Consider the following 12,936-nt stretch of genomic DNA (forward strand, 5'->3'; position numbering starts at 1 on the left):
AAATATTAAAAATTAGAGATATGTATGTATATTTTCATAAATTAATCTCAATAAAATTCCTTTCTAAAATAAAAAAAAAAAAACAATTTAATTTTTATATTGTGTATATTGATTCATTTTATTGCAGCAGTTAATTTTAACAATATTTTTTATGATATAAAATTGCAATACAAAAATACAGCACTCGATATAATACATATAATTGCTTTACTTTGTTACTAAAATTTCAAACAAAAACAAGAACAAATATATATTTATCTATGCTTACGCGTCTTTAAACGTTGACTGTAATAGTTACTGTCTTTAGAGCATAACAGCTGTTGTTACGTATTGACTGAGGTAATTTCTGTTTTGCAGTTGCGGCAAAAGTCCACTAATAAAAATTATTATGAAAAATATACTTCTGACAGTAAGGCAATCGTTCATATTTTCTTCTCACAATTTATAAGGAAAGTGCAGCATATAAAATTAATTGTGCTATGCAAGTAGTATTTACGAGAACAAATGCACAATATGTACTTATCACACGGTGTATGATTGTATACAAGTTATATTTGAAAAGTTGCAATACATATTTGGTATATGCGGATTAGTGTTAGTTAAACTTAATTTTGATTTGATTAATTTAATTTTGATTTTATAAATTTAAATTTAAGAAAATTTTTTTACTAAAATTTTTTGTTGCTCACTTTCTTTGTTCGTTTAGACAAATTTGCAAAAAAGAGTTCAAAATCTTTTTTATACGTTTAGAGGGAGAGCATGTGGCGAATGAGATATAGAGAGAGAATTAACTTTGTGTATGTAAAGTTTGGGAAGCATTACCAAAGACACTGGACAGTTAGCATAGCAATATTCGACAAATGAGATACATCGCTCAACATTAAACAACAATAGAAGTGGGTTAAGTGTATGTTTTGTTCTAGAAATTACATAAGTTTTGGAAAATATGTATGTGTATGTGTGTATTTAGTTGGATTCGAGTTATGAGAGATTCATCGGCTATAAAAATGTATAATAAGTAATTATGAAATTTATTTTATGAATATATAGTTTTTTCAATCCATTCGTCCATGCTGAATGTAGCCACATCTTTGTTTTCGGTGTCCCGCTGCTTGAATATATCTGCAACAGAAAAAAATATATTTTGATTACATTTTTGTTGTTATTATTTTATCAAATAATGCCTTCACACACACATACCAATATAAGTTCTAATTTTGACTGCACACATAAGGAAATCATCGAATGAAATTTTACCATCGCGCGAACCATAACGATGTGCCAACGCATTGAGTATACGATTGTTGAGGTGATAGCCGGCGGAGTTGAGTGCATCACGCAATTTAAAGCCATCAATGCGTCCGGTTTGTTCCGGATCATAAAGCTTAAATACCGCTTTCCATTTTGCAATGTCGGTGAGTAGCGCTTCGAACTCCTCGAAACCCAGTTTACCCGACTGATCGACATCCATCATGGCAACCATGGAGCGGCAGACATCCTTCGAGAAACCATTACTACTCTCCTCCATTATGACTATAGTAAAAATGGTGAAAATCATTTGAAAATATGACTTTAGTAATAAATTGCATTTAAGCTGTTTCTCACCCGGTGGCAATCCCATATAACCGCCAGGCTTGGTTTGATTTGCATTTGAAGGATTTTGTTCGTTGCCCTCCGAAAAGATGCTCTCAAATGGTGTACCCTTGCAAAATGGACCACAAATAAGCGCTAAAATATTGAGGCCACCGCCCTCAGCCGGAGCGCCACCGCCAACATCAGCGTTTTGCACATTATAATTGTATGGTGTATAACTTGTACTCTTTGGCAAGTCTGTTTGATGTCGGGCATGAAAATATGTAATGTTGAAATGATTAATTTTATTATTATTAAAGTGTTATAGTATAATATGGTATTTAGTTATTATTAAAGTATTTATAATTTTTTAACACACAATTTGGCATTACACAGTCACCTACCATCTTTCATTGAATGATCCAATATCCGTTTCAATTCCATCCAATCCACTTCCATGTCTGGACCAGCAATACTTTTGAAAAGTTTTAAAAGACTTTCATTATGTCCTTCGTTCGGTCTGGGATCCATTGGGTTTGGAAGATTTGGCAACACCTGCACAGTAACAGACAAGTTTTAGAAATATTTCATAATGATTTGACGAGCAAACAAACTAGAGAATTGTACTTCGAAGTAATAGCACAAAATTAAAGAAATTGCTAGATTATAGAAATATATAGATATACATAAATATATACATATGTATATGTACAAAAATTCGAATTACAAAAATATATTAGTATGAAACGTATGGACTGTCTACATAATATTGCTAATTTCTTTTATATAATTCTTTAATCAAAGGATACTAGAATGCTTCAATAAAAAAATTTCAATATTTACTTAATGGGTTATATTCACCTTTGAATTTCAAAAAAATATTTTTTTTTACCAAAATAATGTATGTATGTATGTACGTATAATTGAAAATATTCTCTGAAAAATTTAATTTGATCCGAAATATTGCTCCTTATATATGGGTGTATTTTTTAATTCTTAAAATCTTCTTTCTCTTTCTTACATTGATTTTTGCAGAGTCGGTGAGAAAATTTTCTCTGAATCGGCTAGACCGATCGATTTGAAATTTCCAAACGATTTTCTTAGATACATACATATATTTATCGCGTCTTTCTGACCTGCAAGTGAATATGACCCCTTAAGACTCGAAAATTATACACTACTACTTTGAAATAAAATCAATAATCAAGTAATGTATTCTACTGGAGTGCTTTTTTAAGGTTTTCATAGCCTTGGTTGAAAGTTGAAGTTTTCGCTCATACATAAATTTATATTTACCTCGATGTCACCTTAACTTTTTAGTCACAACTGTCATGAACTACACCAACTAATCAGCAGTAACCATTTTATCAACCGCTTTTTGTTTTCATACACCATATAATTTAAAATTTTCAATATTTTTATTAATAAATTGTATTAACTATGATTAAAAGTGCTGTAAGTATACATATATGTATATACGATAAATGATTTCAATGGCTAACCGGCAAACTATTATGTGAGTAGAATTATGCATAAAGAAATGTTGGAATGAATTTTAGAGTTGAGCACTAAAATATATGAATATACATACATATGTATGTATGTAATGGGCAGATAAAATATCAATTTGACTTCACTTCGAATGAACAACCATAATTTTTCTTGTAGAATTAAATTCAATGAATATTTTCTCAGATCAAGGTAAATGAAAAATTTTTTAAGCGATTGAAAGTGATTATAATACATAATTTCTACACACTGGCCAAACCCTGAGTAAAAGCATTCCTGTATGTATTTATGTAAATTGTAAGTAATTGCATGCATGTACATATGTATGTGCAGCAGTTATATACAAGCATGAAGCATATAAATACTTAAATTAACATTATTACTAACCTTATCATCAGTCGGGCTTCCATATCCAACATGGTCGTCATTCTCTCTGGTGTATTAGTAGTATTGGAAGGATCAAAAGGGAAAGAGAAGAAAAAAGTTTGGTAAAAGAGTGCAGAACAAATGACAAACCCACAAAGGATTGTCAAGCACATCCATTCTGAATTATGTATGTAGGTCTGTGACACACAGTTAAAGTATATGGAATGAGTAATTAGGTACAGTGAAAGTGCACTTTAGCGGGCTAAGCGGCAGGACTACACCTTATATACACAACAGGTGGATATTCTTTAGACACGCATTTACATATACATATGTACATATATATAAATATATATATGTATATATAAATATTAATTCGAAAAAGTATAAAAAAAATATAAAACAAATAAAAATAAAAAAATATTGTGTAGTCGAAAAAGTCTTTTCGTATTTCCAATCAAACTTCAACTTATTTTTTTATATTTATAATATTAAACAAATATGTAAGATTTTGGTCGACCACTTTTTGCCAGATTTCCGCTTGAGACATTATTCCATCAGTGTAAATCGAAATTTCGAAATTTTTCAGAACGGAAGCGAGCAAACCAATGTTGTGCTACTAGAACTGATACAGCATCGTCTCCGTTAACTTAACAAATTTCATTGATGGCTTGCGTGGCATTCTACCCTTTTTTTATAAAAAAATTTAAAAATATTGCGAATTTCTTCATTGTTTTCACTAATTTTTGAACAGCTGTAACTTTTTTTTCAACTTCTCCGAATTTTTTTTTGGTAAATGAAGCTTAAAATCTCACGTTTCCAACATTATATGGTATGACACAATGTGATTGGTAGCAATTGAGATATACGACTGCAACGATATCTATTGACAAAAAAGGCTTTTTCGACTACCCAATATTAAGTTTAGCAAACTAGGCCAAGTGGTCATGTGCGCTCAGACACTCAAAAATTACAAAAAAATATAATGTAATATTTACAACCGATACAATTTTTTTTTTCGTTTAAAATAGCGCTGTTTCACTGTACTTATGATTTTTCACATAACACTTTTTGATGAGTTGTAAAAAAAAAAATATATATAGGTACATACTCCATGTTATTCTGAGTTTCCGAGAAAACACGAATAACGAATTCACCTTCCTCATTTGGATCAAAGGTTGATGGTACAATTAAGTAATGACCAGGTGGCAGCTTAAAACGTGCACAAACCTAAAAGTACAGATTAAAAATTTGTATTTTAATTTTCGCCTACCTCTTCGCCTTCATACTTATATAATTTAGTATACTGTAAGTGAAATCGCACTCACCTCACGGGTATTAATGAAATGTGGCGAACGTCCAACGGATGCACGATATTTAAAGAAATTCACACCTTGTGGTCGTGTGTGTAAGTCATCTTCGGTTAGATGATAAATGGCAAAACCGATTGTCAAACATTCCATGCCCATATTACGCTTTGAACGACGATTCTTTTGCATCAGCGCCACAATAACCGTACACTTGCCATCATCATCATCTTCATCCGGATCGGCTAGTGTTATTACATACTGTGGATTATGCCAAAAGGTGTCTAAAAAGTTACGACAACCACCAGCTGTTACACCTTGCGTCCATTCACCCTCAAACATTGACATTTCCCAACGTCGTTTACCACTATTTTGTTGCTCCTCGGTAAGTGAATCAGGTGATAAATTACAGATTTCAACACGATCGAAATGATTGAGGAAATCTTGAAATGACATCCAAAATTCACCATCACGATCAAATGTTAAACCGATTTCCTGTTTCTGATCTTCGGGTATATAACGCCATTCGGGTGAACTATCACTCCACGGACCATTCCATTCGGCCTCATTACCCCAGGGATTACGCATACGTATCATTGGTATTTTACCTTGCCGATTGGGTACAGCAATATCGAGTAAACAAACTTTCGTTATCGAGTATGCGTGACCACGTATCAGGCCTTGTGGCGTCTCAGCCTCCAAAACATTCGGATCGGGCTCTAATGAGCAACCCATCAGGGAGTTACGATCGACAGCTTTATGTAAAATGTTGAATAGATTTGGTGGTGCCTCTTTTAAGTCATACCATTCCGTTACACCGCCAGTAAAATCTTCCATACCCTCACAAGTGGTGCCGCCCTTCAGCGCTTCATATGAGCCATGTAATCTGTGTGGGTGTGGAAAGAAATTTAATCAAATGCAAAAAATAACAGAGCTTATTTCACGCACTTGGCATAGGCTTTCTCCAGCAGTGCACTCCAAAATTCGTTCTTCTCAGTGGAATGCATATACATCAATTCGCCGCGATATGTCGGCAGACGATCGTCGACCACCACATCAATCCATTTACCATATTGCCAAAAGCAAAAATGAAAAATACCAGCATAGCTTTCCTCGAAGCTTTGATCTGGTGGCACAACGCGAAAGAATAGATTTGGATCCTGCGTCAGATTGGCAGTGGCGGCGAGCAACCAACAGTCGCCCAATTCGCCTTGCTGCACATCGAAACGCGAATAGCCTTCCACGAAGAATTGTGGATCATCAGCGATCTCCTGCATTTTGTTTTTATAATTGGTATTATTGTGTGCACATATTTTTCCCATGACTGTACTTACATGCGGTCTCATCCATTCAATGTGTCGATCGGGTCGTTGTGAAAACAGAAGAGACTCGTTGTTGGCTGGAAACAGCGGATCCTCAAATAAGGAGCCATTTGCTAGGCACATGCTCCGGATGGACTCAAAGTCTTGGATGTCTGCTTGCACCCGTGTACCACTGCCCTTTTCGCCAAGCTAAGAAATATGTGCAAAATAATTGCTCATTAATCATAATCAATTTAGCAACCCTTACTAAATATGGCGTGATTTGTATGCGTTTACAGCAAAAAAGGCATAACTAAAAAATTTACAAAAAAAAAATGTTTCCTTTTGTGAACTAAAATAGGTTATAAAAACGTCTATTTTCTGTGGTCGAAAGCGTAAAACTGTATTTCAAGCCGGACCAACTCCAATTCAAAGAGTCAAACTCCCAAGAGTGTTTCTTTTATGAAAGATGCACTTCTCAAGAGAATTCTTAAATGGAATTTGAGGTAGAGCTGATATTACAGAAAAATACACAAATTTTTCTAATATTGGTTGCAGAAGCATCCACTCGACGTTGCCGAGAATACTCGAGGCAGACAGTATTTGCCATCTCATCAGCACAAACCGAATTGATGAACATATTTTCTAGATTACAGGGTTTGTCCGGAAAGTAAAAGAACTGATTTTCTTCCGCCAAGACTGTACTTCGGAGCGTGCGCGGACTGGCTGAATTCGGTAGAGGGCGTTCCTAGCTAACGAACAATCGGCTGGTCAGTTGTCTCCGAGCACTTGGAGAGTGAGGACAAACATTTTCGCGCGACGTGTTTCTGTGAGTGGTGAAAGCCGAAAATGCAGCGTTCGTTAGAGCAGAGGTCCGCGATTAAATTCTGTGTGAAACTCGGTAAATCTGCGACAGAGACATTTGATATGATCAAGCAGGCTTACCCAGATGTTTCTTTAGTAAGAAGCGGTGTGTTTTGGTTGCACCAGGTGTTTTTGGATGGCCGGGTAGGGGTTGCTGATAAATGAGCAAATCCAAAGTGAAAACGATGCTCATTGTTCTTTTACATCAAAGGCATCGTCTACCATGAATTTGTCCAAGAGGGACACACCGTCAACTCCAACTTTTATGTGGAAGTCCTCAAGAGACTCAAACGAAGGGTCAATCGCGTCCGACAAGACATCGCAGTCGATTGGAAGTTGCACCACGACAACGACCCGGTTCACACCGCCTTTCTTGTGAAGAGCTACCGAACGCTTCCGCAGCCGCCCTACAGCCCAGATGTGGCCGCCTCTGACTTTTTTTTGGTGAAAAAGGAGTTTTTTGTTTGGTCAGTCCTGTCACGGAAGTAGCAATCTCACGAAGTATTGGAAAATGCTTATTTTGACTCTTTTTAACATCATTCTTTCTTTCCAAAACTTAAAGGGCTTTCAATCAGGTTCTCCATTACAATCAAAATGAAGCCCTAAAATATGAAATAACTTGCAAAACGTTTCAAAAAATCCGGATTCATCAGTACCATCAATACTTTACGACACATTTCTACAAGATTTCAGTTAATTCGTACTTTGTAAATCAGCTGTCCATCGAAGGTACGCTTTCGCATCAACGCAGGTGGTTTTTTAACAGCTTCACTCAACTGCTTTTCACATTTCACATCACACGTGTCGAGTTGCACACTCTTGCTATCCACACTGTCCGCATCAATCGGCGCTAAATTGTAGTAAAGTGCCTCGATACTTAAACTGGCGGTCAAGCAGGCAGTTCTACGCAATGTCGACGCGTTTTCGGTGTCTCTTATATCCGCTTTGGTGCAAACATCGCTCTCCACTTGAAACACACAAGAATCGGCGACTAAGGTGGATGTGCGACTATATTCACTTTCTTTCGTCAACATTTTTCGACGTTCGACACAATTTCGAAGAGGCGGGTACTACGTGTACTATGAGTACAGCCACAAGAACTCTATTGTGCACTTTTCGAATATTCGCGTTTTTGCTGACTTATCGCACGCTTTTGCCTGCCAACTCGTGGAGTACACGCATTTGAATGACCAGCACGCGGACACAAGAAACGCTATTTAGGTCCTGTTTGCCCGTTTTCAATGGACAATGGCCTGTGTCTAGACGTGATATGCGCATCGCAATCATTTAAATAATATTATGGATATTAAGGAGTGCTACGCAACTTAGTTTATACCACGAAGCTCATTTATACCGTGTGTGTGTGTGTACTGTTGGGAATGGAATGGCGCGCCAATGAAGGGATAATTTAATGCTTTTTTAACTCAAATATGTCACGAATAACGGTGGTTAACGCATGATAGTTGACTAAATTAGGCTGAAAAATCTCTCTATTGGGAGAAAATTCGCATATCCATGTGGTAGGTGGCCCGTACCGAGGTACCATTATAACATCATCTTTTTACGGTGCACTTAAAGTTGATACTGAATTAAATTTTATGCTAAAATTCGCTATTTTTTAATGTCATAGCGCCTTGTTGTTGTTTAATTTGGCGCATAGGCGAATGGGAGTGCGTACAGACATATCCTTCTGTACGGAATAGCTGTACTTTCCTTTTGCCTTATTATCACTTGCAGGCACTCCTTAAACTTAACACTATAACGGTATGCAGCAACATATGCTTAAATAGCTGTGTTTGTGCTTGTGTAAATGTGACAAAGCAGTGGCGTAGGCCTTGAAGTTTGTCCTAGAAAGTTTTTACATTTCTTCGGAGTTAGAATGTTTGTAAAACTTAATTGGTTTTATTTAGCACTAAAGTATATAGCAGATGCACGATCTTATATGGAAAATTGTTTCTTTGATAAAGCATCTTTACATATTGTCCAAGACAGCGCTATAAGTTCTGAAAACATTGTTTAGATCGGACCTTTATACCATACAGCTGCTATACAAGCTGAACGATCAGGATAGATACCAATAAGAAATGCATCAATACCCATAATTAGCTTCGGTATAGCCGAAGTTTGGCATTTAGCGAATTTTCCACAAGAACTATTGAATATAGCTCGCAAGCCAGGGGTCATGGCTCACGCTTAATCTAGGAGAGAAGATTTCAAGTCACACTAACAGAGGATGGATGGCGCAAGGATACGTGATGCCCCAGTGGAACTTTCAACAACTATACAGACGGATCAAAAATAGTAGATGGAGTGGGCATCAGGATCTATTGCTCGCAGCTGGATCTTATGTGACCCATCAAGCTAAATATCTAATAAGATAGTCAAGAGTGACATTCGCTTTACTAACGAAGTAGCTCTGAAAATATGCAAGCCAACGTAACTTCTAAAAGGGCTGACGGATCAGAGTGAGATGGAATGCCTCGCCAAGATCACGGAACGGAAGATAAAACTCAAGCTTTCTACTCTCAGGGTCTCGAATAGACTGCAGCATTTTAAAAAGCGATACACAACGAAACTTCCGTAAGGGCTGACAGACGGATCGGGGTGAGATGGAATGCCCCAAGCAAGCTTTCTACTCTCACGGTCTCGAATAGACTGCAGGACGGTTGTTGGCCCAATCACGGCTTAGATATCTAGGAGCTTCACGGTTCAAGGGACTGGAGGCTGTATCAGAATTAGATCTTCGCAAAAAGCGTTGACGTACTGCACGACGTAAAATTACTGTTATTTTTCTAAGTGTGGCTCTTTATTAGCGCTACAGACCCCTTAAGACTTTTTAGCTTTACAGCTATGTGGCTGCAAAAGTAACTGTAATTGTACCGTCTCTTAAGTGGTAATGCACCTCAATGGCAATTATGCAAATAGGAGGCGCGTTTTAGGGGGATGTCGCTGATTTTTCCATGTCGACCAATGTGGGAATATGTTATTTGCGAAAAGTTACAGTAATATTGTAAGACGCAAGAATAAATGAAATATTTAATTTTTTTGTCCACTGGATTCATATGTCGACTGATTTTAACTTTTAATAACATAAAATGCAGGGTCTTCAAACAAATTTTGCATAATTTATTAGAGTAATTAAACTAAATGACTTCAACATGATATCGAATCTGACATTGTCAACCAAAAAATAGTGTATCAATTTGTTAATGATTCAAAGCTATGATACATTTTTATAATCGTTTTCGCATTCAAAGAAATAATGGATATTAGTTATTTTTCAACTTTCTACGCCATCTCGTTCTCCGTTCTCCTACGGAAAGTTTAAATCAACAAGAGTTTGATTAATATAAAATAGTGATAATTGAAAGAAAAAACTGTCAACTTGACTATAGTTTGAAATGTATTAAAGTATCGGCGATTAATTGAATAAAAAGTGTGCGGAACTTACATTTGATGTCTAAGTATGCAATAACGATTTCAAAGAAGCCGCATAAAAAATAGTGAAAGCAATTATTTATTTGTAATTACAATTTCTGTATAAATGTACATAAATACATAGATAAACGCATATATCTAAAGCAAGATTTTTACTATATTTAGGAATGTTACTGTTCAAGTGTTAAAAATAAGAAAAAAAACATATACGGAACGATGTATGAGCACTCAAATGGATATTTTTCACATTTTTGCTTACTAATTCAAATCTTACAGCAAACAAGTGGAATGTGCACAAAATGAAAGTGTCGTGAAAAATTGTATTTTAGTTTTTTAGAAAAAAAAAAATTAAGAAAAAATCGAAATTTTTAGAAAACAAATCGAAGTTTTTTTCAAAAAATATGAAAATTCGCTTTACAATTGGAGGTATATTTTTGATGATAAATAGATTTGTTCTAATATTTATTCTACATATACAGATGTGCATACAAATATATTCAAATATGTATACACATTAACACTTATTAATTAAATGAATAATGTACGCACATACATGTGTATTTATGTTTGTTATCAGCTTTATTAAACACTTGAGTATGTAAGTATTGTATTTAAGTTATGATCTTTCTCCCGCCGACGTTGTTTGTTTTGTATAAAAAATGCAAGGAAATTCTTGAAGTAATACTCACCACACGCATATTTTTAATGCTTGGAAGAACACGTTTGGTATCAGCCTCTTTTTTAATAAATATTTCGTTGATGACCGAGCCGACAACTTCTTTTGCCGCACCCACTGCTGCATCACCGGCCACATTTAGGAATTCTTTTCCAGCCTGTTTGAGAAAACTCGTCAATTCATCCATTTTGATATTAGGAGTTCTAGAAAGAAACGATTGGAAAAATTATAGAAGTCATGTATCATTTATTATTAGTTTCGGCAAATAAAATTCATACAAAGTATTAAACTAAGCAATTTATTACAAGCGTTTATTATGATGGGAAATATGTATATAATATGACTAATCCGTAGTGTTTGCTTTAACAATTAGCTCAAAAGAACTTATAGCATATGTTGTTATTGGCTATGAATGCAGAGCTATTCAAATAAAATGGACCGCTTTTATACACACGGACATGGCTAAATCGACTTAACTCGTCACTTTGATAATTTATATACTATATGTCTTGTTCTGGGTTTTCATGGCATTTCAACATAGCCTGTTCACTTGAGTCTTTGAAAGATGTGGTGTGAGGTAGTGTAGGTATATGTATATGTAAGTTTATTTATATTTATTTAATCGTTGTAAGCCAATTACTGACAGATAAATAGATTATCTATATATTATTGACAACCTTGCATAGCATAAGTTGTATTATTCACTATTAAATCCAATAGAGGAAGTCGGCCATATTGAGTATTTTGTTTCACTTTCATAGTGTAGTATTGAAAAGGAATTAATTTCTTTTTACATTTGCCCTTGTAACATTTCTTTCACCTTTAATTATCAAATCCAAAAACGCATCACACTGAATCTATAAATATTCAAAATGCTGAAATATCGTATACCTTAAACAATAACTGAGGAGCGTCAACTTTTTATATTGGATATCAAAATATTAATACGTAGTTTGTCTGTAATGTATACTTGTCTAAGCACGTTTTAAGAATTTTATTGAATTGATTAATAACGAATTAAGTTAACCCATTATATTTTATGACATCATCAACTGGAATCGCTCTTATAAAGATCCCACAGGAAGTTCACGGATGCGTTATTTCTACCGGTATAGTAAACACATATTCAACTCTTATCTTTTTACACCCACCTGTAATTTTTATTTATTTGTTTACACTTTATTTATTTTCTGTTTAAACACTAAGCAATTGTATTCGCTTATCCAAAATTGATTCCATCTAGAGAAAGTCAGCTGCCCAATGTACATATGTATATTGATATATGTACGTGTGTGTGAAAAGCGGCTCAGTACATTCCGCGAGTGTTTATACACTGTGAGATGGATTTTTTTTTTAGATTAGAAACACTTTTAAAAGTCTCCGTAATAACGTACAATGCATAGCTGTAAGAAAGCCATATATATCATTTATCACTAATACTTTTATGTTTGTATTTTAATTCTATTAAAAGAAAAAAAACTATTGTTGCTTATTTCCAATTCTTTACTATTGCTGTTATTTGTTTGAAGAGATTATTTCATGTGAGTGACACTGTAATGTTCTTGCAAACAGTTGTTGCTAAATACTTGATTACTGAGCTGCCAGATCACTTTTTCCGGAAACTTTTATGACATTCATTAAATATTTTAAGCTGGCAACGTTATCGAACTTGCAATTAAAATTAACCCAGGAAGATTGTAGAGCTAGAATTCACCATGAATGAAACTTTATGAACAGACATACATATTTATGCATTTTCAGCTCCCACAACACGCAATTTGCCGTTTAATTATATGAATTTAAACACATAACATTATATGGGAATCAAACACACTCTTAATATAACTCAGCCAGTCCAATTTAATGTAAAAATTGTATGTATGTATATGATATTTCTGTTTAA

At 34.8% G+C, this 12,936-nt stretch overlaps 1 protein-coding gene across 6 annotated transcripts; it reads right to left on the reverse strand.

Annotated features, from left to right (window-relative positions):
* Positions 1–874: 874 nt before the first annotated feature.
* Positions 875–12,451, reverse strand: LOC120770824 (calpain-A). 6 transcript variants are annotated; one of them, XM_040098405.1, is made up of 12 exons: positions 12,185–12,451; positions 11,047–11,236; positions 10,371–10,379; positions 6,089–6,265; positions 5,703–6,025; positions 4,776–5,640; positions 4,559–4,677; positions 3,469–3,514; positions 1,977–2,127; positions 1,606–1,830; positions 1,201–1,533; positions 875–1,122 (listed from the first exon to the last, which is right to left on the reverse strand). In XM_040098405.1, the coding sequence occupies exons 2-12, from the start codon at positions 11,218–11,220 to the stop codon at positions 1,037–1,039; spliced, it is 2,508 nt and encodes an 835-aa protein (XP_039954339.1). In that variant the 5' UTR covers positions 11,221–11,236; positions 12,185–12,451; the 3' UTR covers positions 875–1,036. The 6 variants fall into 6 exon arrangements, with proteins under 6 accessions (XP_039954339.1, XP_039954340.1, XP_039954341.1 ...); XM_040098406.1 differs by lacking the exon at positions 12,185–12,451 and adding an exon at positions 11,925–12,027; XM_040098407.1 differs by lacking the exon at positions 12,185–12,451 and adding an exon at positions 11,854–11,873.
* Positions 12,452–12,936: the final 485 nt, after the last annotated feature.

This window comes from Bactrocera tryoni, chromosome 3, assembly GCF_016617805.1.
Source record: "Bactrocera tryoni isolate S06 chromosome 3, CSIRO_BtryS06_freeze2, whole genome shotgun sequence".
Taxonomy (NCBI): domain Eukaryota; kingdom Metazoa; phylum Arthropoda; class Insecta; order Diptera; family Tephritidae; genus Bactrocera; species Bactrocera tryoni.